The sequence below is a fragment of the Aquarana catesbeiana genome, linkage group LG11, assembly GCF_042186555.1.
Source record: "Aquarana catesbeiana isolate 2022-GZ linkage group LG11, ASM4218655v1, whole genome shotgun sequence".
Lineage (NCBI taxonomy): Eukaryota > Metazoa > Chordata > Amphibia > Anura > Ranidae > Aquarana > Aquarana catesbeiana.
Window position 1 is genome coordinate 344,754 of NC_133334.1, and position 23,468 is coordinate 368,221.

At 53.4% G+C, this 23,468-nt stretch overlaps 1 protein-coding gene across 1 annotated transcript in view; it reads left to right on the forward strand.

Moving 5' to 3' along the window:
* OTOG (otogelin) overlaps positions 1-23,468 on the forward strand; it is a 310,396-nt gene that overhangs the window by 269,693 nt on the left and 17,235 nt on the right. Inside the window, exons 49-51 of the mRNA XM_073605993.1 lie at positions 8,632-8,810; positions 10,504-10,608; positions 21,761-21,880. Coding sequence (XP_073462094.1) covers positions 8,632-8,810; positions 10,504-10,608; positions 21,761-21,880 — 404 coding nt within the window. The remainder of the gene's footprint in view (positions 1-8,631; positions 8,811-10,503; positions 10,609-21,760; positions 21,881-23,468) is intronic.

Below are 23,468 nucleotides of genomic sequence, written 5' to 3' on the forward strand. Positions count from 1 at the left end.
AGCCTAGGTGACTGAGACATGACCTTTCGCCCAGACTTGTGGTCACCGAGCTTCACACAGTTAATTAACACAAACAACAATGGGTGAAAAGACTCTTAGAGCCACACTAGACTTATTTACAATAAACCCATTATAGCAGAATTGATGACATTAGCATTTAACAGTACGAGTCCCAACGGTATAAATCAGTCACCATTCTAATATGGCATATAAAGGGTTCCCAGAGTCTGTGTGTTTTTGGGGGGACATGGAGCTGAATCCAAAGTAACACCAACCCCAGGGTCCCCAGGCATACAGCTCACAGAGAGCACCATTCCCCCAAATGCCAGGGCCCATAATCAAAAGGCAACAGGCCTGCATACAGTCCTCTCCAACAGCCTCTGTCCTGGCCAGGTCCGTCGCAAGGATTGTGGGGGGGGTGTAGAGGATGTTGGGGGGTGAGGATTGTGGGGGGGTGTAGAGGATTGTGGGGTGAGGATTGTGGGGGGGTGTAGAGGATTGTGGGGTGAGGATTGTGGGGGGTGTAGAGGATGTTGGGGGTGAGGATTGTGGGGGGGTAGAGGATGTTGGGGGTGAGGATTGTGGGGGGGTGTAGAGGATTGTGGGGGGTGAGGATTGTGGGGGGGGTGTAGAGGATGTTGGGGGTGAGGATTGTGGGGGGGTGTAGAGGATTGTGGGGGGTGAGGATTGTGGGGGGGTGTAGAGGATGTTGGGGGGTGAGGATTGTGGGGGGGTGTAGAGGATTGTGGGGGGTGAGGATTGTGGGGGGGTGTACAGGATGTTGGGGGGTGAGGATTGTGGGGGGGTGTAGAGGATTGTGGGGTGAGGATTGTGGGGGGGTGTAGAGGATGTTGGGGGTGAGGATTGTGGGAGGTGTAGAGGATTGTGGGGCGAGGATTGTGGGGGGGGGTGTAGAGGATGTTGGGGGTGAGGATTGTGGGGGGGGTGTAGTGGATTGTGGGGTGAGGATTGTGGGGGGGTGTAGAGGATTGTGGGGTGAGGATTGTGGGGGGGTGTAGAGGATGTTGGGGGTGAGGATTGTGGGGGGGTGTAGAGGATGTTGGGGGTGAGTATTGTGGGGGGGTGTAGAGGATGTTGGGGGTGAGGATTGTGGGGGGGTATAGAGGATGTTGGGGGGTGAGGATTGTGGGGGGGTGTAGAGGATGTTGGGGGTGAGGATTGTGGGGGGGGTGTAGAGGATGTTGGGGGGTGAGGATTGTGGGGGGGTGTAGAGGATGTTGGGGGTGAGGATTGTGGGGGGGTGTAGAGGATGTTGGGGGGTGAGGATTGTGGGGGGGTGTAGAGGATGTTGGGGGGTGAGGATTGTGGGGGGTGTAGAGGATTATGGGGTGGAGATTGTGGGGGGGTGTAGAGGATGTTGGGGGGTGAGGATTGTGGGGGGGTGTGGAGGATTGTGGGGTGAGGATTGTGGGGTGAGGATTGTGGGGGGGTGTAGAGGATGTTGGGGGTGAGGATTGTGGGGGGGTGTAGAGGATGTTGGGGGTGAGGATTGTGGGGGGGGTGTAGAGGATTGTGGGGTGAGGATTGTGGGGGGGTGTAGAGGATGTTGGGGGTGAGGATTGTGGGGGGGTAGAGGATGTTGGGGGTGAGGATTGTGGGGGGGTGTAGAGGATTGTGGGGGGTGTAGAGGATGTTGGGGGTGAGGATTGTGGGGGGGGTGTAGAGGATGTTGGGGGTGAGGATTGTGGGGGGGTGTAGAGGATTGTGGGGGGTGAGGATTGTGGGGGGGTGTAAAGGATGTTGGGGGGTGAGGATTGTGGGGGGGTGTAGAGGATTGTGGGGTGAGGATTGTGGGGGGGTGTAGAGGATGTTGGGGGTGAGGATTGTGGGAGGTGTAGAGGATTGTGGGGCGAGGATTGTGGGGGGGGGTGTAGAGGATGTTGGGGGTGAGGATTGTGGGGGGGTGTAGTGGATTGTGGGGTGAGGATTGTGGGGGGGTGTAGAGGATTGTGGGGTGAGGATTGTGGGGGGTGTAGAGGATGTTGGGGGTGAGGATTGTGGGAGGTGTAGAGGATTGTGGGGCGAGGATTGTGGGGGGGGGTGTAGAGGATGTTGGGGGTGAGGATTGTGGGGGGGTGTAGTGGATTGTGGGGTGAGGATTGTGGGGGGGTGTAGAGGATTGTGGGGTGAGGATTGTGGGGGGGTGTAGAGGATTGTGGGGTGAGGATTGTGGGGGGGTGTAGAAGATGTTGGGGGTGAGGATTGTGGGGGGGTGTAGAGGATGTTGGGGGTGAGGATTGTGGGGGGGTGTAGAGGATGTTGGGGGGTGAGGATTGTGGGGGGGTGTAGAGGATGTTGGGGGTGAGGATTGTGGGGGGGGTGTAGAGGATGTTGGGGGGTGAGGATTGTGGGGGGGGTGTAGAGGATGTTGGGGGGTGAGGATTGTGGGGGGGTGTAGAGGATGTTGGGGGGTGAGGATTGTGGGGGGGGTGTAGAGGATTGTGGGGTGAGGATTGTGGGGGGGTGTAGAGGATGTTGGGGGGTGAGGATTGTGGGGGGGTGTAGAGGATGTTGGGGGTGAGGATTGTGGGGGGGGTGTAGAGGATGTTGGGGGGTGAGGATTGTGGGGGGGGGTGTAGAGGATTGTGGGGTGAGGATTGTGGGGGGGGTGTAGAGGATGTTGGGGGGTGAGGATTGTGGGGGGGGGTGTAGAGGATTGTGGGGTGAGGATTGTGGGGGGGTGTAGAGGATGGGGGGTGAGGATTGTGGGGGGTGTAGAGGATGTTGGGGTGAGGATTGTGGGGGGTGTAGAGGATTGTGGGGCGAGGATTGTGGGGGGGTGTAGAGGATTGTGGGGGTGAGGATTGTAGGGGGGTGTAGAGGATGTTGGGGGTGAGGATTGTGGGGGGTGTAGAGGATGTTGGGGGTGAGGATTGTGGGGGGGTGTAGAGGATTGTGGGGGGTGAGGATTGTGGGGGGGTGTAGAGGATTGTGGGGGGTGAGAAATTTGGGGGGGTGTAGAGGATTGTGGGGGGTGAGAATTGTGGGGGGGGTGTAGAGGATGTTGGGGGTGAGGATTTTGGGGGGGTGTAGAGGATGTTGGGGGTGAGGATTGTGGGGGGGTGTAAAGGATGTTGGGTGTAGAGGATGTTGGGGGTGAGGATTTTGGGGGGGGTGTAGAGGATGTTGGGGGTGAGGATTGTGGGGGGTGTAGAGGATTGTGGGGCGAGGATTGTGGGGGGGGTGTAGAGGATGTTGGGGGGTGAGGATTGTGGGGTGTGGATTGTGGGGGGGTGTAGAGGATGTTGGGGGATGAGGATTGTGGGGGGTGTAGAGGATGTTGGGGGATGAGGATTGTGGGGGGGTGTAGAGGATGTTGGGGGGTGAGGATTGAGGGGGGGTGTAGAGGATGTTGGGGGTGAGGATTGTGGGGGGGTGTAGAGGATTGTGGGGGGTGAGGATTGTGGGGGGGTGTAGAGGATGTTGGGGGGTGAGGATTGTGGGGGGGGGTGTAGAGGATGTTGGGGGTGAGGATTGTGGGGTGAGGATTGTGGGGGGGGTGTAGAGGATGTTGGGGGTGAGGATTGTGGGGGGGTGTAGAGGATTGTGGGGCGAGGATTGTGGGGGGGTGTAAAGGATGTTGGGTGTAGAGGATTGTGGGGGGTGAGGATTTTGGGGGGGGTGTAGAGGATGTTGGGGGTGAGGATTGTGGGGGGGTGTAGAGGATTGTGGGGCGAGGATTGTGGGGGGGGTGTAGAGGATGTTGGGGGGTGAAGATTGTGGGGGGGTGTAGAGGATGTTGGGGGTGAGGATTGTGGGGGGGGTGTAGAGGATTGTGGGGCGAGGATTGTGGGGGGGGTGTAGAGGATGTTGGGGGGTGAAGATTGTGGGGGGGTGTAGAGGATGTTGGGGGGTGAGGATTGTGGGGGGTGTAGAGGATGTTGGGGGGTGAGGATTGTGGGGGGTGTAGAGGATGTTGGGGGGTGAGGATTGTGGGGGGGTGTAGAGGATGTTGGGGGATGAGGATTGTGGGGGGTGTAGAGGATGTTGGGGGGTGAGGATTGTGGGGTGTGGATTGTGGGGGGGTGTAGAGGATGTTGGGGGTGAGGATTGTGGGGGGGTGTAGAGGATTTGGGGGTGAGGATTGTGGGGGGGTGTAGAGGATGTTGGGGGGTGAGGATTGAGGGGGGGTGTAGAGGATGTTGGGGGTGAGGATTGTGGGGGGGTGTAGAGGATGTTGGGGGGTGAGGATTGTGGGGTGAGGATTGTGGGGGGGTGTAGAGGATGTTGGGGGGTGAGGATTGTGGGGGGGGGTGTAGAGGATGTTGGGGGTGAGGATTGTGGGGTGAGGATTGTGGGGGGGGTGTAGAGGATGTTGGGGGGTGAGGATTGTGGGGGGGGGTGTAGAGGATGTTGGGGGTGAGGATTGTGGGGGGGGGTGTAGAGGATGTTGGGGGGTGAGGATTGTGGGGGGGGGTGTAGAGGATGTTGGGGGGTGAGGATTGTGGGGTGTGGATTGTGGGGGGGTGTAGAGGATGTTGGGGGATGAGGATTGTGGGGGGTGTAGAGGATGTTGGGGGATGAGGATTGTGGGGGGGTGTAGAGGATGTTGGGGGTGAGGATTGTGGGGGGGTGTAGAGGATGTTGGGGGGTGAGGATTGTGGGGGGGGTGTAGAGGATGTTGGGGGTGAGGATTGTGGGGTGAGGATTGTGGGGGGGGTGTAGAGGATGTTGGGGGGTGAGGATTGTGGGGGGGTGTAAAGGATGTTGGGTGTAGAGGATTGTGGGGGGGTGTAGAGGATGTTGGGGGTGAGGATTGTGGGGGGGTGTAGAGGATGTTGGGGGATGAGGATTGTGGGGGGGGGGGTGTAGAGGATGTTGGGGGTGAGGATTGTGGGGGGGTGTAGAGGATGTTGGGGGGTGAGGATTGTGGGGGGTGTAGAGGATTTGGGGGTGAGGATTGTGGGGGGGTGTAGAGGATGTTGGGGGTGAGGATTGTGGGGGGGTGTAGAGGATGTTGGGGGGGTGAGGATTGTGGGGGGGTGTAGAGGATGTTGGGGGTGAGGATTGTGGGGGGTGTAGAGGATGTTGGGGGGTGAGGATTGTGGGGGGTGTAGAGGATGTTGGGGGTGAGGATTGTGGGGGGGGTGTAGAGGATTTGGGGGTGAGGATTGTGGGGGGTGTAGAGGATGTTGGGGGGTGAGGATTGTGGGGGGTGTAGAGGATGTTGGGGGGTGAGGATTGTGGGGGGTGTAGAGGATGTTGGGGGGTGAGGATTGTGGGGGGGGGTGTAGAGGATTTGGGGGGTGAGGATTGTGGGGGGTGTAGAGGATGTTGGGGGTGAGTATTGTGGGGGGGTGTAGAGGATGTTGGGGGGTGAGGATTGTGGGGTGGGTGTAGAGGATGTTGGGGGGTGAGGATTGTGGGGGGGTGTAGAGGATGTTGGGGGTGAGGATTGTGGGGGGGGTGTAGAGGATGTTGGGGGTGAGGATTGTGGGGGGGTGTAGAGGATGTTGGGGGGTGTGGATTGTGGGGGGGTGTAGAGGATGTTGGGGGTGAGGATTGTGGGGGGGTGTAGAGGATGTTGGGGGTGAGGATTGTGGGGGGGTGTAGAGGATGTTGGGGGTGAGGATTGTGGGGGGGTGTAGAGGATGTTGGGGGTGAGGATTGTGGGGGGGTGTAGAGGATGTTGGGGGGTGAGGATTGTGGGGGGGTGTAGAGGATGTTGGGGGGTGAGGATTGTGGGGGGGTGTAGAGGATGTTGGGGGGTGAGGATTGTGGGGTGGGTGTAGAGGATGTTGGGGGATGAGGATTGTGGGGGGGTGTAGAGGATGTTGGGGGGTGAGGATTGTGGGGGGGTGTAGAGGATGTTGGGGGGTGAGGATTGTGGGGGGGTGTAGAGGATGTTGGGGGGTGAGGATTGTGGGGGGGTGTAGAGGATGTTGGGGGTGAGGATTGTGGGGGGGTGTAGAGGATGTTGGGGGGTGAGGATTGTGGGGGGGTGTAGAGGATGTTGGGGGTGAGGATTGTGGGGTGAGGATTGTGGGGGGGTGTAGAGGATGTTGGGGGGTGAGGATTGTGGGGGGGGTGTAGAGGATGTTGGGGGTGAGGATTGTGGGGGGGGTGTAGAGGATGTTGGGGGGTGAGGATTGTAGGGGGGGGGTGTAGAGGATGTTGGGGGTGAGGATTGTGGGGGGGTGTAGAGGATGTTGGGGGTGAGGATTGTGGGGGGGTGTAGAGGATTGGGGGGCGAGGATTGTGGGGGGGTGTAGAGGATGTTGGGGGGTGAGGATTGTGGGGGGGGTGTAGAGGATGTTGGGGGGTGAGGATTGTGGGGGGGTGTAGAGGATGTTGGGGGTGAGGATTGTGGGGGGGTGTAGAGGATGTTGGGGGTGAGGATTGTGGGGGATGTAGAGGATTGTGGGGTGAGGATTGTGGGGGGGTGTAGAGGATTTGGGGGTGAGGATTGTGGGGGGGGTGTAGAGGATGTTGGGGGGTGAGGATTGTGGGGGGGTGTAGAGGATGTTGGGGGTGAGGATTGTGGGGGGGTGTAGAGGATTGTGGGGTGAGGATTGTGGGGGGGGGGGTGTAGAGGATTTGGGGGTGAGGATTGTGGGGGGGTGTAGAGGATGTTGGGGGGTGAGGATTGTGGGGGGTGTAGAGGATGTTGGGGGTGAGGATTGTGGGGGGTGTAGAGGATTGTGGGGTGAGGATTGTGGGGGGGTGTAGAGGATTGTGGGGTGAGGATTGTGGGGGGTGTAGAGGATTGTGGGGTGAGGATTGTGGGGGGTGTAGAGGATTGTGGGGTGAGGATTGTGGGGGGGTGTAGAGGATTGTGGGGTGAGGATTGTGGGGGGGTGTAGAGGATTGTGGGGTGAGGATTGTGGGGGGTGTAGAGGATGTTGGGGTGAGGATTGTGGGGGGTGTAGAGGATTGTGGGGTGAGGATTGTGGGGGGGTGTAGAGGATTGTGGGGTGAGGATTGTGGGGGGTGTAGAGGATTGTGGGGTGAGGATTGTGGGGGGTGTAGAGGATGTTGGGGGGTGAGGATTGTGGGGGGGTGTAGAGGATTGTGGGGTGAGGATTGTGGGGGGTGTAGAGGATTGTGGGGTGAGGATTGTGGGGGGGGTGTAGAGGATGTTGGGGGGTGAGGATTGTGGGGGGGTGTAGAGGATTGTGGGGTGAGGATTGTGGGGGGGGTGTAGAGGATGTTGGGGGGTGAGGATTGTGGGGGGGTGTAGAGGATGTTGGGGGGTGAGGATTGTGGGGTGGGTGTAGAGGATGTTGGGGGATGAGGATTGTGGGGGGGTGTAGAGGATGTTGGGGGGTGAGGATTGTGGGGGGGTGTAGAGGATGTTGGGGGGTGAGGATTGTGGGGGGGTGTAGAGGATGTTGGGGGGTGAGGATTGTGGGGGGTGTAGAGGATGTTGGGGGGTGAGGATTGTGGGGGGGTGTAGAGGATGTTGGGGGGTGAGGATTGTGGGGGGGTGTAGAGGATGTTGGGGGATGAGGATTGTGGGGGGTGTAGAGGATTGTGGGGTGAGGATTGTGGGGGGTGTAGAGGATTGTGGGGTGAGGATTGTGGGGGGGGGTGTAGAGGATGTTGGGGGTGAGGATTGTGGGGGGGGTGTAGAGGATGTTGGGGGGTGAGGATTGTGGGGGGGGTGTAGAGGATGTTGGGGGGTGAGGATTGTGGGGGGGGTGTAGAGGATGTTGGGGGGTGAGGATTGTGGGGTGAGGATTGTGGGGGGTGTAGAGGATGTTGGGGGGTGAGGATTGTGGGGGGGTCTAGAGGATGTTGGGGGGTGAGGATTGTGGGGGGGGTGTAGAGGATGTTGGGGGGTGAGGATTGTGGGGTGAGGATTGTGGGGGGTGTAGAGGATGTTGGGGGGTGAGGATTGTGGGGGGGTGTAGAGGATGTTGGGGGGTGAGGATTGTGGGGGGGTGTAGAGGATTGGGGGGTGAGGATTGTGGGGTGAGGATTGTGGGGGGGTGTAGAGGATTGTGGGGTGAGGATTGTGGGGGGTGTAGAGGATGTTGGGGGTGAGGATTGTGGGGGGGGTGTAGAGGATGTTGGGGGGTGAGGATTGTGGGGGGGGTGTAGAGGATGTTGGGGGGTGAGGATTGTGGGGGGGGTGTAGAGGATGTTGGGGGGTGAGGATTGTGGGGTGAGGATTGTGGGGGGTGTAGAGGATGTTGGGGGGTGAGGATTGTGGGGGGGGGGTGTAGAGGATGTTGGGGGGTGAGGATTGTGGGGGGGTGTAGAGGATGTTGGGGGGTGAGGATTGTGGGGGGGTGTAGAGGATTGGGGGGTGAGGATTGTGGGGGGGTGTAGAGGATTGTGGGGTGAGGATTGTGGGGGGTGTAGAGGATGTTGGGGGGTGAGGATTGTGGGGGGGGGTGTAGAGGATGTTGGGGGGTGAGGATTGTGGGGGGGTGTAGAGGATGTTGGGGGGTGAGGATTGTGGGGGGGTGTAGAGGATTGGGGGGTGAGGATTGTGGGGGGGTGTAGAGGATTGTGGGGTGAGGATTGTGGGGGGTGTAGAGGATGTTGGGGGATGAGAATTGTGGGGGGGGGTGTAGAGGACTGGGGGGGGTGAGGTTTATTGGGGGTAGGGCTCCTTATACACTGTGTGGATTGGTTGTGACGTGGCTCCTCCTCCCTCGGCAGTGAAGGCCTCGGTGTGTCTCAGTAAAGATGGCGGAATCCTGCGGCCGGGTCAGACGATCATCGAACACACGGCGGAGGGCGTCTGTCACACAGCGCACTGCACCTCGCTCATCGATCCCGTCTCCAGATATCACCAAATCAACGTCTCGTCTCTGCGCTGCGCCGCCCGCTGCCAGCCGGTAAGAAGGTTTGATTTGAGATTTTGGGGCTCATTGACTAAAGGGGTCCCCTGGATTCTCGGTGAATGAGGTGACACAAGCTGAAGATTCACCGCAAACAACAGTCAATCACAGGCAAGGGAAGGTTAAAAATAAATAGATTTTTGCTTGCACATGATTGGATGATTGAAGTCAGCGCCACTTCACCTCATTCACTATGAAAAGTGACTTTCTAACCCGATAAATCGAGTTCAGAGAGTGATGGAGGAAACGATTCTGTTCTCACTATGAAAGATACCAAACCATAGAGTGCCGAGCCATAGAGTGCCGAGCCATAGATTGCCGAGCCATGGAGTGCCGAGCCATAGATTACCGAGCCATAGAGTGCCGAGCCATAGAGTGCCGAGCCATGGAGTGCCGAGCCATAGAGTGCCGAGCCATAGAGTGCCGAGCCATAGATTACCGAGCCATAGAGTGCCGAGCCATGGAGTGCCGAGCCATAGATTACCGAGCCATAGAGTGCCGAGCCATAGAGTGCCGAGCCATGGAGTGCCGAGCCATAGAGTGCCGAGCCATAGAGTGCCGAGCCATGGAGTGCCGAGCCATAGAGTGCCGAGCCATGGAGTGCCGAGCCATGGAGTGCCGAGCCATGGAGTGCCGAGCCATGGAGTGCCGAGCCATGGAGTGCCGAGCCATAGAGTGCCGAGCCACGGATTGCCGAGCCATGGAGTGCCGAGCCATAGATTACCGAGCCATAGAGTGCCGAGCCATAGAGTGCCGAGCCATGGAGTGCCGAGCCATGGAGTGCCGAGCCATGGAGTGCCGAGCCATGGAGTGCCGAGCCATAGAGTGCCGAGCCATAGAGTGCCGAACCATGGAGTACCAAGCCATAGAGTGTGCCGAACCATGGAGTACGGAGCCATAAAATACAGAACGGTAGTATATATAGGACAATGTATATATGTGTATGTATATATATATATATATGAGATAAAACAAAGTAAATGGAGGACAAATTATATCTGTGACGGGTATATGGAGGACACACTTATGCCTCGTTTCCACTGAGCGGATCGGTTCGGTTCGCTATTTTGAGTGTTTCCATTATGAGAGCGGCCCATACAACCGAACCAAACGAACCATTCAGGGTCCTGCTTCAGATGTGGGGCCATAGAAAATGGTACAGTTCGGATAGGGCGGAGCTACGATACATTCCACTGATTGGTGGACGTGTGACGCCAGGCTAGGCATTTTTTCTAAACCCACGTATGGCCCCTGTCGGTCCGACTTGCAGTGGAAACGCTCACCTGAATAGGCCGGACCATTCTAGGCCTTCCAAACTGTACCAACCCGAACCGATCCGCTCAGTGGAAAGGAGGCAATAGGCTGTATGGGGCGAGGTGCATATATAGGGACAGTAAAGGGATAGTGAAGGTGAGTGGCTCAGCTCCGTGTATATACTGTGTGTGTATATATATATATATATATATATATGTCCAGTGTGTCATATTCCCTCCTATGAAGTAGATAATAGAACAGAAATGGATTGTGAAGATTTATATTACATAGAGATGGGGAATGTTCCACCATCTGAGGCCGGTATACAGAATGTGAAGCCAGTATGTGAGAGATTGGAACGGGGGTGGGTCGGGACGTTTATATTCTGGGACACAATCATAGCGCTCACATCAGCTGACAGAGTCCCTTCTCCCAGAACCAGGTGTACGAGCCACCGAGAGATGTCAACCGCTGCTGCGGACATTGTCATAATGTGTCCTGTATTCAGACCCTGCTGAACGGAACTCTTCTCACTCACAGGGTAAGTCCCACCGTCCATACCACCGTCCATACCCCATCCATATCACCGTCCATATCCCATCCATACCACCGTCTATACCACCATCCATACCACCGTCTATACCACCGTCCATACCACCATCCCTACCACCATCCATACCACCATCCATACCACCGTCTATACCACCATCCATACCACCGTCTATACCACCATCCATACCACCGTCTATACCACCATCCATACCACCGTCTATACCACCGTCCATACCACCGTCTATACCACCATCTATACCACCGTCCATAACCCATCCATACCACCGTCTATACCACCATCCATACCACCGTCCATACCACCATCCATACTACCGTCCATACCCCATCCATATCCCATCCCTACCACCATCCATACCACCGTCCATACCACCATCCATACCACTGTCTATACCCCATCCATACCACTGTCTATACCCCATCCATATCACCATCCATACCACCATCCATACCACCATCCATACCACCATCTATACCACCGTCCATACCCCATCCATACCACCGTCCATACCACCATCCATACCACCATCCATACCCCATCCATACACCATCCATACCCCATCCATTCCACCATCCATACCACCGTCCATACCCCATCCATACCACCATCCATACCCCATCAATACCACCATCCATACCACCATCCATACCCCATCCCTACCACTGTCCATACCCCATCCCTACCACCGTCCATACCCCATCCATACCACCGTCTATACCACCGTCTATACCACCCTCAATACCACCGTCTATACCACCATCCATACCACCGTCTATACCACCATCCATACCACCACCCATACCACCGTCTATACCACCCTCCATACCCCATCCCTATCACCGTCCATACCCCATCCCTACCACCGTCCATATCCCATCCATACCACCATCCATACCACCGTCCATATCACCGTCTATACCACCATCCATACCACCATCTATACCACCGTCCATACCACCGTCTATACCACCATCCATATCCCATCCCTACCACCATCCATACCACCGTCCATACCCCATCCATACCACCCTCTATACCTCCATCAATACCCCATCCATACCACCATCCATACCCCATCCATACCACCGTCCATACCCCATCCATACCACCGTCCATACCCCACCCCATCCATACCACCGTCCATACCCCATCCATACCACCGTCCATACCCCATCCATACCCCATCCATACCACTGCCCATACCCCATCCATACCAGCGTCCATACCCCATCCATACCATCGTCCATACCACCATCCATACCCCATCCCTACCACCGTCCATACCACCGTCCATACCCCATCCCTACCACCATCCGTACCACCATCCATACCACCATCCATACCCCATCCATACCCCATCCATACCACTGTCCATACCCCATCCCTACCACCATCCATACCACGTCCATACCCCATCCAAACCACCGTCCATACCACCATCCATACCCCATCCACACCACCGTCCATACCCCATCCATACCACCGTCCATACCCCATCCATACCACCTTCCATACCCTATCCATACCACCGTCCATACCCCATCCATACCACTGTCCATACCCCATCCATACCCCATCCATACCATCGTCCATACCACCATCCATACCCCATTCATACCCCATCCCTACCACCGTCCATACCACCGTCCATACCCCATCCATACCACCGTCCATACCACCGTCCATACCCCATCCCTACCACCATCCGTACCACCATCCATACCACCATCCATATCACCATCCGTACCACCATCCATACCACCGTCCATACCACCGTCCATACCCCATCCCTACCACCATCCATACCACGTCCATACCCCATCCAACCCACCGTCCATACCACCATCCATACCACCGTCCATACCCCATCCATACCACCGTCCATACCCTATCCATACCACCGTCCATACCCCATCCATACCACCGTCCATACCCCATCCATACTCCATCCATACCACCGTCCATACCCCATCCATACCACCGTCCATACCCCATCCATACCACCGTCCATACCACCATCTATACCACCGTCCATACCACCATCTATACCACCATCCATACCACCATCCATACCACCATCCATACCCCATCCATACCCCATCCATACCAGCATCCATACCACCGTCCATACCCCATCCATACCACCATCCATACCACCATCCATACCACCATTCATACCCCATCCCTACCACTGTCCATACCCCATCCATACCACCGTCCATACCACCGTCCATACCCCATCCCTACCACCATCCGTACCACCATCCATACCACCATCCATACCACCATCCGTACCACCATCCATACCACCGTCCATACCACCGTCCATACCCCATCCATACCACTGTCCATACCCCATCCCTACCACCATCCATACCACGTCCATACCCCATCCAACCCACCGTCCATACCACCATCCATACCACCGTCCATACCCCATCCATACCACCGTCCATACTCCATCCATACCACCGTCCATACCCCATCCATACCACCGTCCATACCCCATCCATACCACCGTCCATACCACCATCTATACCACCGTCCATACCACAATCTATACCACCGTCCATACCACCATCCATACCACCATCCATACCCCATCCATACCCCATCCATACCACCGTCCATACCCCATCCATACCACCATCCATACCACCATCCATACCACCATTCATACCCCATCCCTACCACTGTCCATACCCCATCCATACCACCATCCATACCACCGTCCATACCCCATCCATGCCACCATCTATACCACCATCCATACCACCGTCTATACCACCATCCATACCACCACCCATACCACCGTCCATACCACCGTCCATACCACCATCCATTCCACCGTCCATACCACCCTCCATACCACCCTCCATACCACCATCCATTCCACCGTCCATACCACCGTCAATACCACCCTCCATACCACCGTCCATACCACCGTCCATACCACCTTCCATACCACCCTCCATACCGCCATCCATACCACCGTCCATACCACCGTCCATACCACCGTCCATACCCCATCCATACCACCGTCCATACCCCTGTCCATACCCCATCCATACCACCGTCCATACCAATGTCCATACCCCATCCATACCACCGTCTATACCCCAATCCATACCACCCTCTATACCACCATCAATACCACCTGTGACGGGAGTTACTTTGGGTGGGGGGTTTGTGGAACTCAGCTTACCTTGGAGAGCTCTGGTGACTCCTTGTCCAGCTACCCCGCCCCCGCTTATGTGTAAATCACCCTGTGTCCATTAGGGGCACAGGGTGCCTGAGAACCCCACTATGGTCTGTGCAAGTCGGATTCGCTGTACAGCCACACTGGAATGTTGTATATATGTATATATTGTGTGTTGTCTCATGCTGTTGTGGACTCTTTGCTGGGATCGTTTGGGGTGTGGTTGTATTCCATTGTTTTATTGTATCTGTCTGCCTTGGAAGAAAAGTATATTATGGGATGTGTATGTAGATTAGTTGTGGGATTGGTGGGGGCGAATTCCTCCAACAGCTCTCCCTGCTGATAAGACTGTTTACTGATGAGAAGTTTGAATACACCTGACCTGTGTGTCTATTGTGATTGGACAGTTTACCCCGCCCTGAATCCAAGGATGGGGGGGAGTGTCTCTGAGTTGTATATCTGTGGTAACGTGCTGGAATAAAGGAGTTTGATGTTGTTCACCCTACACTGAGTTACGGCTGGTGACTGGGTGAGCTAAAGGGCCTTGGATAGTGCTGGTTCTGGACAGAGGAAGCATTTACGGCAGACATAGTCCTGTTGAGGACAAGGGGTCGTCACAACTGGTTGGCAGAGATGGGATTGTGCTTCCTGGATGTGAACGTGTCCAAACCTCCCTCTGGATCCAAGATTAGGATAGCAGACTTCAGTCACCCCAGCGGAGATATGGACCTGGCATCAGAGTTCCCTGGGCTGCTGCAGATCGTCCTTTCAGCATACTCCAGGGCTGTGTCTGAGGATGAATACCTGGAGGTCAGGCAGCAGATTCGGGTAGGACTCTGGATTAGAGCCCTCCAGGTTGCTGGTATGCAACAGGGCAAGTGCTTTCCAACCCCAGAGCAACGGGCCAGTGACCAAGGGGAGTTACCGATGGCATTCCTGGGAGAGCGACTCCAAGAGCAATGGGTGACTGAGTTGGACAGGCTGGTCCAGCAGGAGATAGAGCTGGACAATCAGTATCGGGCTCTGCAATGGCACGCAGAGCAGGAATATTTATGCTTTCCGGAGGGAGATAACTTTGGAGGCCCTGGATTGCTGTGGGAGAGCCTTACAGATCGTTTTGTGTTTGGCGATGAAGGGGAACCTACCCACGAGGACCTGCGAGAATACAGAGAGGCTATGCTCGGTCTTGCAGGGGTTTCAGAGCTTAAACCTGATCTGGCCTATTTGCTAAGGAAGGAACAGCATCTGGAAAGGGCATACAGGAAACTGCTAGAACACGTTCAGCAACATGCCAGAGAATCAGCAGTGGAGACTCCGGAGATTGCCGTCCCCAAAGCTGAAGTGCTGACCACAGGGCAGAGCTCTGCTAACCTCTGTCCAGCACCAACAGCAGCTTCAGCATTCCTGAGAGAAGAGGCAGTTGGCCTTTCTCCCACAATACTGACAGACATGGGATTTTCTGCCGGCAGCATCTGTGGAGTTACCAGAAACTTCTGCAGCTGAAGCGCTGACAACTGGACAGAGGGTCCAAGACCTCTGACCCACACCTGCGGCAGTTCCAGAGGCCCAGGGTGAGAAGGAGATGGTCACTTGGATTGGAGAAAAGCCAATGTAGCACCAATATTTAAAAAGGGCCCAAAATACATCCCTGGGAATTACAGACCAGTTAGCCTAACATCAATAGTATGTAAACTCTTGGAAGGGATGATAAGGGACTATATACAAGATTTTAGAAATAAGAATGATATCATTATCAGTAATCAGCATGGATTCATGAAGAATCGTTCTTGCCAAACCAATCTATTAACCTTCTATGAGGAGGTGAGTTGCCATCTAGATAAAGGAAGGCCCGTAGACATGGTGTATCTGGATTCTACAAAAGCATTTGACACAGTTCCCCATAAACGTTTACTGTACAAAATAAGGTGCGTTGGCATGGACCATAGGGTGAGTACATGGGTTGAAAACTGGCTACAAGGGCGAGTTCAGAGGGTGGTGATAAATGGGGAGTACTCAGAATGGTCAGGGGTGGGTAGTGGGGTTCCCCAGGGTTCTGTGCTGGGACCAATCCTATTTAAAGCGGAGTTTCACTAAAATTTTTTTTTAGATGTCAGACTTTTAAAATAAGGTCACTCACCTGTCCCGGGGTCCAGCGATGTCGGCACCCGAGGCCGAACCGTCCCTCAGTCCTCGGGTGCTGCCGCCGCCATTCTCACTGAGGGAATCGGGAAGTGAAGCGTTGCGGCTTCACTGCCCGGTTCCCTACTGCGCATGCGCGAATCGTGTTGTGCGTCTACACTGGTCCCCATTGTGTTGTGGGAACTGTGTATTTCCCACAACACAACGGGGGTGGGCGGGGACTCTGCGGCTAGCTGCGGCTAGCTATACCCGGAAGTGTGTGCAGATACCTGTATTATACAGGTATCTGCACCCCCCTCCCCCCTGAAAGGTGCCAAATGTGACACCGGAGGGGGGGAGGAATCCGATGAGCGGAAGTTCCACTTTAGGGTGGAACTCCGCTTTAATTTGTTCATAAACGACCTGGAGGATGGGATAAACAGTTCAATCTCTGTATTTGCAGACGATACTAAGCTAAGCAGGGCAATAACTTCTCCGCAGGATGTGGAAACCTTGCAAAAAGACCTGAACAAATTAATGGGGGAGGGGCAACTACATGGCAAATGAGGTTCAATGTAGAAAAATGTAAAATAATGTATTTGGGTGGTAAAAATCTGAAGTCAATCTATAGACTGGGGGGAGAACCTCTGGGGGGATCTAGGATGGAAAAGGACCTGGGGGTCCTAGTAGATGATAGGCTCAGCAATGACATGCAATGCCAAGCTGCTGCTAATAAAGCAAACAGAATATTGGCATTAAAAAGGGATCAACTCCAGAGATAAAACGATAATTCTCCCGCTCTACAAGACTCTGGTCCGGCCGCACCTGGAGTATGCTGTCCAGTTCTGGGCACCAGTCCTCAGGAAGGATGTACTGGAAATGGAGCGAGTACAAAGAAGGGCAACAAAGCTAATAAAGGGTCTGGAGGATCTTAGTTATGAGGAAAGGTTGTGAGCACTGAACTTATTCTCTCTGGAGAAGAGACGCTTGAGAGGGGATATGATTTCAATGTATAAATACCGGACTGGTGACCCCACAATATATAAATACCGGACTGGTGACCCCACAATATATAAATACCGGACTGGTGACCCCACAATATATAAATACCGGACTGGTGACCCCACAATATATAAATACCGGACTGGTGACCCCACAATATATAAATACCGGACTGGTGACCCCACAATATACAAATACCGGACTGGTGACCTCACAATATATAAATACCGGACTGGTGACCCCACAATATACAAATACCGGACTGGTGACCCCACAATATATAAATACCGGATTGGTGACCCCACAATATATAAATACCGGACTGGTGACCCCACAATATATAAATACCGGACTGGTGACCCCACAATATATAAATACCGGACTGGTGACCCCACAATATACAAATACCGGACTGGTGACCCCACAATATATAAATACCGGACTGGTGACCCCACAATATATAAATACCGGACTGGTGACCCCACAATATATAAATACCGGACTGGTGACCCCACAATATATAAATACCGGACTGGTGACCCCACAATATATAAATACCGGACTGGTGACCCCACAATATATAAATACCGGACTGGTGACCCCACAATATACAAATACCGGACTGGTGACCCCACAATATATAAATACCGGACTAGTGACCCCACAATATACAAATACCGGACTGGTGACCCCACAATATATAAATACCGGACTAGTGACCCCACAATATACAAATACCGGACTGGTGACCCCACAATATAGAAATACCGGACTGGTGACTCCACAATATATAAATACCGGACTGGTGACCCCACAATATATAAATACCGGACTGGTGACCCCACAATATATAAATACCGGACTGGTGACCCTACAATAGAAATAAAACTTTATCGCGTAAGAGAGTTTTTAACAAGACTCGTGGCCACTCATTAAAATTAGAAGAAAAGAGGTTTAACCTTAAACTACGTAGAGGGTTCTTTACTGTAAGAGCGGCAAGGATGTGGAATTCCCTTCCACAGGCGGTGGCCTCAGCGGGGAGCATTGATAGCTTCAAGAAACTATTAGATAAGCACCTGAATAACCGCAACATACAGAGATATACAATGTAATACTGACACATAATCACACATAGGTTGGACTTGATGGACTTGTGTCTTTTTTCAACCTCATCTACTATGTAACTTCCCAGCAGCAGATTAAGATCCAGGGCGCGAAGGGAGAGGTGTTCGTCCTCCCTTCCTAACAGTTGGCCAGGGTGGAGGAAGCGATCTTCCCTCCTCAGCAAAGATCCATGCACCTGGGAGACAGTACTAGAGACATGTCGTCCCAGCAGCCAGATGAGAGTAAGGGAGAATGAGCAGCCGGCTCTCCTTGCCAGCAGCAGATGGCACCCCAGAATGATGCCACCAACTCAGCAGGAGAGCTGGCATCAGGACCAGACATCACTGAGCTTTGCTGAGCACCAGTAACCTCTTCTTCGTTCTACAGACAGGAGATGGTGAATCTCTATCCCCAGACACCAGTTATAGAGATTGGGGATTTGATAGACTGTTCTGCTGAGGAAGAACAATCTGGTGAGCCTTCAGCAGAAGAGCTGGTATTAAGACCAAACTTCACTGAGCTCTGCCCAGCACCAACAGCAGCATCTGTGGAGTTACCAGAGACTTCCCCAGCTGAAGCGATGGTCACCGGACAGAGGGTCCAAGACCTCTGCTCCCCACCTGCGGCAGTTCCAGGGGCCCATGGTGAGAAGGTGACGGTCACTTCCCAACAGTTAGCCAGGGTGGATGATGTGGGGTCCTCAGCTGAAGTGCTAACAGGGCAGAATGCTACTGTCCTCTGCACACAACTGCAGCTTGAGCTGATATCGGAGGATGGGACTGCGGTCTCCACTCACAGCAACCCAGCAGAAGGGCTGGCAACACGGCAGAGTGCTGCTGGCCTCTGCATTCAACTAACAGAAGAGGAAGTTCCTGTGGTAGTGGATGGGACTTCAGTCTCCACTGACACAATCCCAGAAAATGGTGCGGCACTGAGACAGGATGATGTCAACCATGCTTTGCTAGCACTAGGGGATTTTAACCTACCAAAAGTGGATGGGACTTCAGTCTCCACTTGTATACCCCAGGGATGGTGGGCAGTCAGCCCAGATCCACAACAGCATTATGGAGTGAGCCCAGTCACCCTGTCTTCTCTCCAGCAGGTGAAAGGACTCCAGGGAGAAGGACCAGTCCAGGCCTCTCCCCAGTGGTGGGCATGTTCTCTGAGAGAGGCAGAGGTTGGCGGGGTGAGTAATGCTTTGTTTGGGACAATTTATTTGGGGTACTGTGTGGGTACCGGCATTGGGGGGCTGGAACTACTGACTAACTTCGGAGTCAACACGTCTGGGGTCTCCTCCTGTGTTAGTCTCCTGGCGAAAGGGAAGATGTGTGACGGGAGTCACTTTGGGTGGGGGGTTTGTGGAACTCAGCTTACCTTGGAGAGCTCTGGAGACTCCATGTCCAGCTCCCCCGACCCCCTTATGTGTAAATCACCCTGTGTCTATTAGGGGCCCAGGGTACCCGAGAACCCCACTATGATCTGTGCTATTTAGACACACTGTACAGCCACACTGGAATGTTGTATATATGTATATATTGTGTGTTGTCTCATGATGTTGTGCACTTTTTGTTGGGATCGTTTGGGGTTTGGTTGTATTCCAATGTTCTATTGTGTCTGTCTGCCTTGGATATTATGGGATGTGTATGTAGATTAGTTGTGGGATTGGTGGGGGCGAATTCCTCCAACAGCTCTCCCTGCTGATAAGACTGTTTACTGATGAGAAATCTGAATACACCTGACCTGTGTGTCTATTGTGATTGGACAGTTTACCCCGCCCTGAATCCAAGGATGGGGGGAGTGTCTCTGAGTTGTATAACTGTGGTAACATGTGCTGGAATAAAGAGAGTTTGATGTTTTTCACCCTACACTGAGTTACGTCTGGTGACTGGGTGAGCTAAAGGGTCTTGGATAGTGCTGGTTCTGGACAGAGGAAGCATTTACGGCAGACATAGTCCTGTTGAGGACAAGGGTTCATCACACCACCCTCCATACCACCATCCATACCACCCTCCATACCACCGTCCATACCACCCTCCATACCACCTTCCATATCACCATCTATACCACTATCCATACCCCATCCATACCACCGTCCATACCCCATCCATACCCCATCCATACCACCCTCCATACCACCCTCCATACCACCATCCATATCACCATCTGTACCACTATCCATACCACCATCCATACCTCCATCCATACCACCATCCATACCCCGTCCATACCACTGTCCATACCCCGTCCATACCACCGTCCATGCCACCATCCATACCACCATCCATACCCCATCCATACCACTGTCCATACCCCATCCATACCCCATCCATACCACCGTCCATACCCCATCCATACCACCGTCCATACCCCGTCCATACCCCATCCATACCCCATCCATACCACTGTCCATACCACTGTCCATACCACCGTCCATACCACCATCCATACACCATCCATACCACCGTCCATACCCCATCCATACCACCGTCCATACCCCATCCATACCACTGTCCATACCCCATCCATACCCCATCCATACCACTGTCCATACCGCATCCATACCCCATCTATACCACCATCCATACCCCATCCATACCAACATCCATACCCCATCCATACCCCATCTATACCACCGTCCATACCACCGTCTATACCACCGTCCATACCACCGTCTATACCACCATCCATACCACCGTCTATACCACCATCCATACCCCATCCATACCACCCTCCATACCACCATCCATACCACCCTCCATACCACCATTCATACCACCATCCATACCCCATCCATACCACCCTCCATACCACCATCCATACCACCCTCCATACCACCATCCATACCACCCTCCATACCACCATTCATACCACCATCCATACCCCATCCATACCACCATCCATACCACCCTCCATATCACCATTCATACCACCATCCATACCCCATCCATACCACCATCCATACCACCCTCCATACCACTATCAATATCACCATTTATTCTCTGCTTTGCCATTCTGAATAACTATGTTCCACCACAGTAAGTAGTATTGTAATCTGAAGATAATGTGCTCTCTTCTCCTCTCCAGACCTGAAGATAATGTGCTCTCTTCTCCTCTCCTGACCTGTAGATAATGAGCTCTCTTCTCCTCTCCTGGCTTGTAGATAATGGGCTCTCTTCTCCTCTCCTGTAAATAATGGGCTCTCTTCTCCTCTCCTGACCTGTTGATAATGAGCTCTATTCTCCTCTCCTGTAGGTAATGGGCTCTCTTCTCCTCTCCTGTAGATAATGGGCTCTCTTCTCCTCTCCTGACCTGTAGATAATGAGCTCTATTCTCCTCTCCTGTAGATAATGAGCTCTCTTCTCCTCTCCTGTAGATAATGAGCTCTCTCCTCCTCTCCTGTAGATAATGGGCTCTCTTCTCCTCTCCTGTAGATAATGGGCTCTCTTCTCCTCTCCTGACCTGTAGATAATGAGCTCTATTCTCCTCTCCTGTAGATAATGGGCTCTCTTCTCCTCTCCTGTAGATAATGGGCTCTCTTCTCCTGTCTTGACCTACATCTATTTTGCAGTGGTGTCATGGTATTAAAGTCCCTGTGGCCCCCATATATCACCCCCTATGGTCCCCCCCAGTCCTCCTCATTCTGTGGGATGTCCATCTACTGACACTCTTCTCTCCATGTTCTCTCTCATATGGCTGTAGCCTGGTTCCTCCTGGATAGCTAAGTGCCTGAGATACGACTGTACAAACACCTCAGTAGGACCGGTGTTAATGACCTCAGCCATCAACTGCCCCCCCTTTAATGAGACCGAATGTATAAAGGTCAGTGGAACGATTCTCATCCAACACTCTGCTGACTTTCTCCTGCATGCTACAAATTGGATAATGGCGGGGCTGACACCTGGCACCTCGGGCCCTCCTCCTTCCTGGTCTGTGGCCCCGGAGCTGGTTAATCTGATTGGCTTAGTGCTGTCTGTGTCCTGTAATGCTCTTCAACTGCTGCTGTCCAATCAGATGATTGATAAATGATTTCAGATTTCCGGGGTTTTGTCTGCCATGGATGCTGAGCGTGTGAATTGTATGTAAGGGTGGGATAGGGGACCCGAGGAGCCGGTGTCAGCCCTGCCTGCTTGTAAAATGTATGTGTCGCTCTCACATAGGAATGGGTATTGGTAGAGGCATCACCGCGGGTTACAGGCCACAGCTTCTTCGGGGGAATCTATATGGACATTGTACAAACCCGCTAGGATCAGGAGAACCCCAAAGCCTCTCCCTACCCATTAGAAGTCCCTCTGCCTTGTATATTGTGTATTAGACCGGTCCGACCTGACTTAGAGAATGATCTCTCAGCATCCATATCCCTGGAAATATTTCCTCCTCACTCAAACTACACATACAGAGGAGAAAACAACAATCGTCTCCCCTGCAGATGGTGTAAGTTTTGCCCCCTTACATAGAAATGAAGGGTCTATAATTTTTATCATAGGTGTATTTTATATGATAGAGACAGAATATCAACCAAAAATCCAGAAAAATCACACAATACAAATGTTATAAATGGAGTTGCAGTTCAGTGAGTAAAATAAGTATTTGATCCCCTTCACTAAACATGACTTAGTAGTTGGTGGAGAAACCCTTGTTGGTGATCAGAGGTCAGACGTTTCTTGTAGGTGGTGATGATCAGGTTTGCATACATCTCAGGAGGGATTTTGGTCCACTCTTCTTTACAGATCTTCTCTAAATCCTTAAGGTTTCTTGGTTGTCGCTTGGCAACTCGAAGTTTCATCTCCTCCATACATTTTCTATAGGATTAAGGTCTGGAGACTGGATAGGCCACTCCATGACCTTCATGTGCTTCTTCTTGAACCATTCCTTTGTTTTGACTTGGCGGTATGTTTTGGGTCATTGTCATGCTGGAAGACCCATCCATGACCCATCTTCAGTGTTCTGGATGAGGGAAGAAGGTTCTCCTCCAAGATCTTACAATACATGGCCCCGTCCATTGGGCCCTCAATGCAGCAAAGTCGGCCTGAACCTTTATCAGAGAAACAGCCCCAAATCATCATGTTTCCACCTCCGTGTGTGACTGTAGAGATGGAGATCTTAGGGTCAAAGTCAGCATTTTTCTTCCTCCAAACACGGCGAGTCGAGTTAATGCCAAATAGCTGAATTTTGGTCTCATCTGACCACAGAACTTTCTCCCAATCCTTCTTTGAATCATTTAGAGGTCCATTGGCCAACTTCAGACGTTCCTGTATATGTGTCTTCTTGAGGAGGGGGACTCGCCATGTTTGGAGAAAGAAAAATGGTGACGATGACCCCAAGACCGCCATCTCTACAGTCACACACGGAGGTGGAAACATGATAATTTGGGGCTGTTTCTCTGATAAAGGTACAGGACGACTTTGCC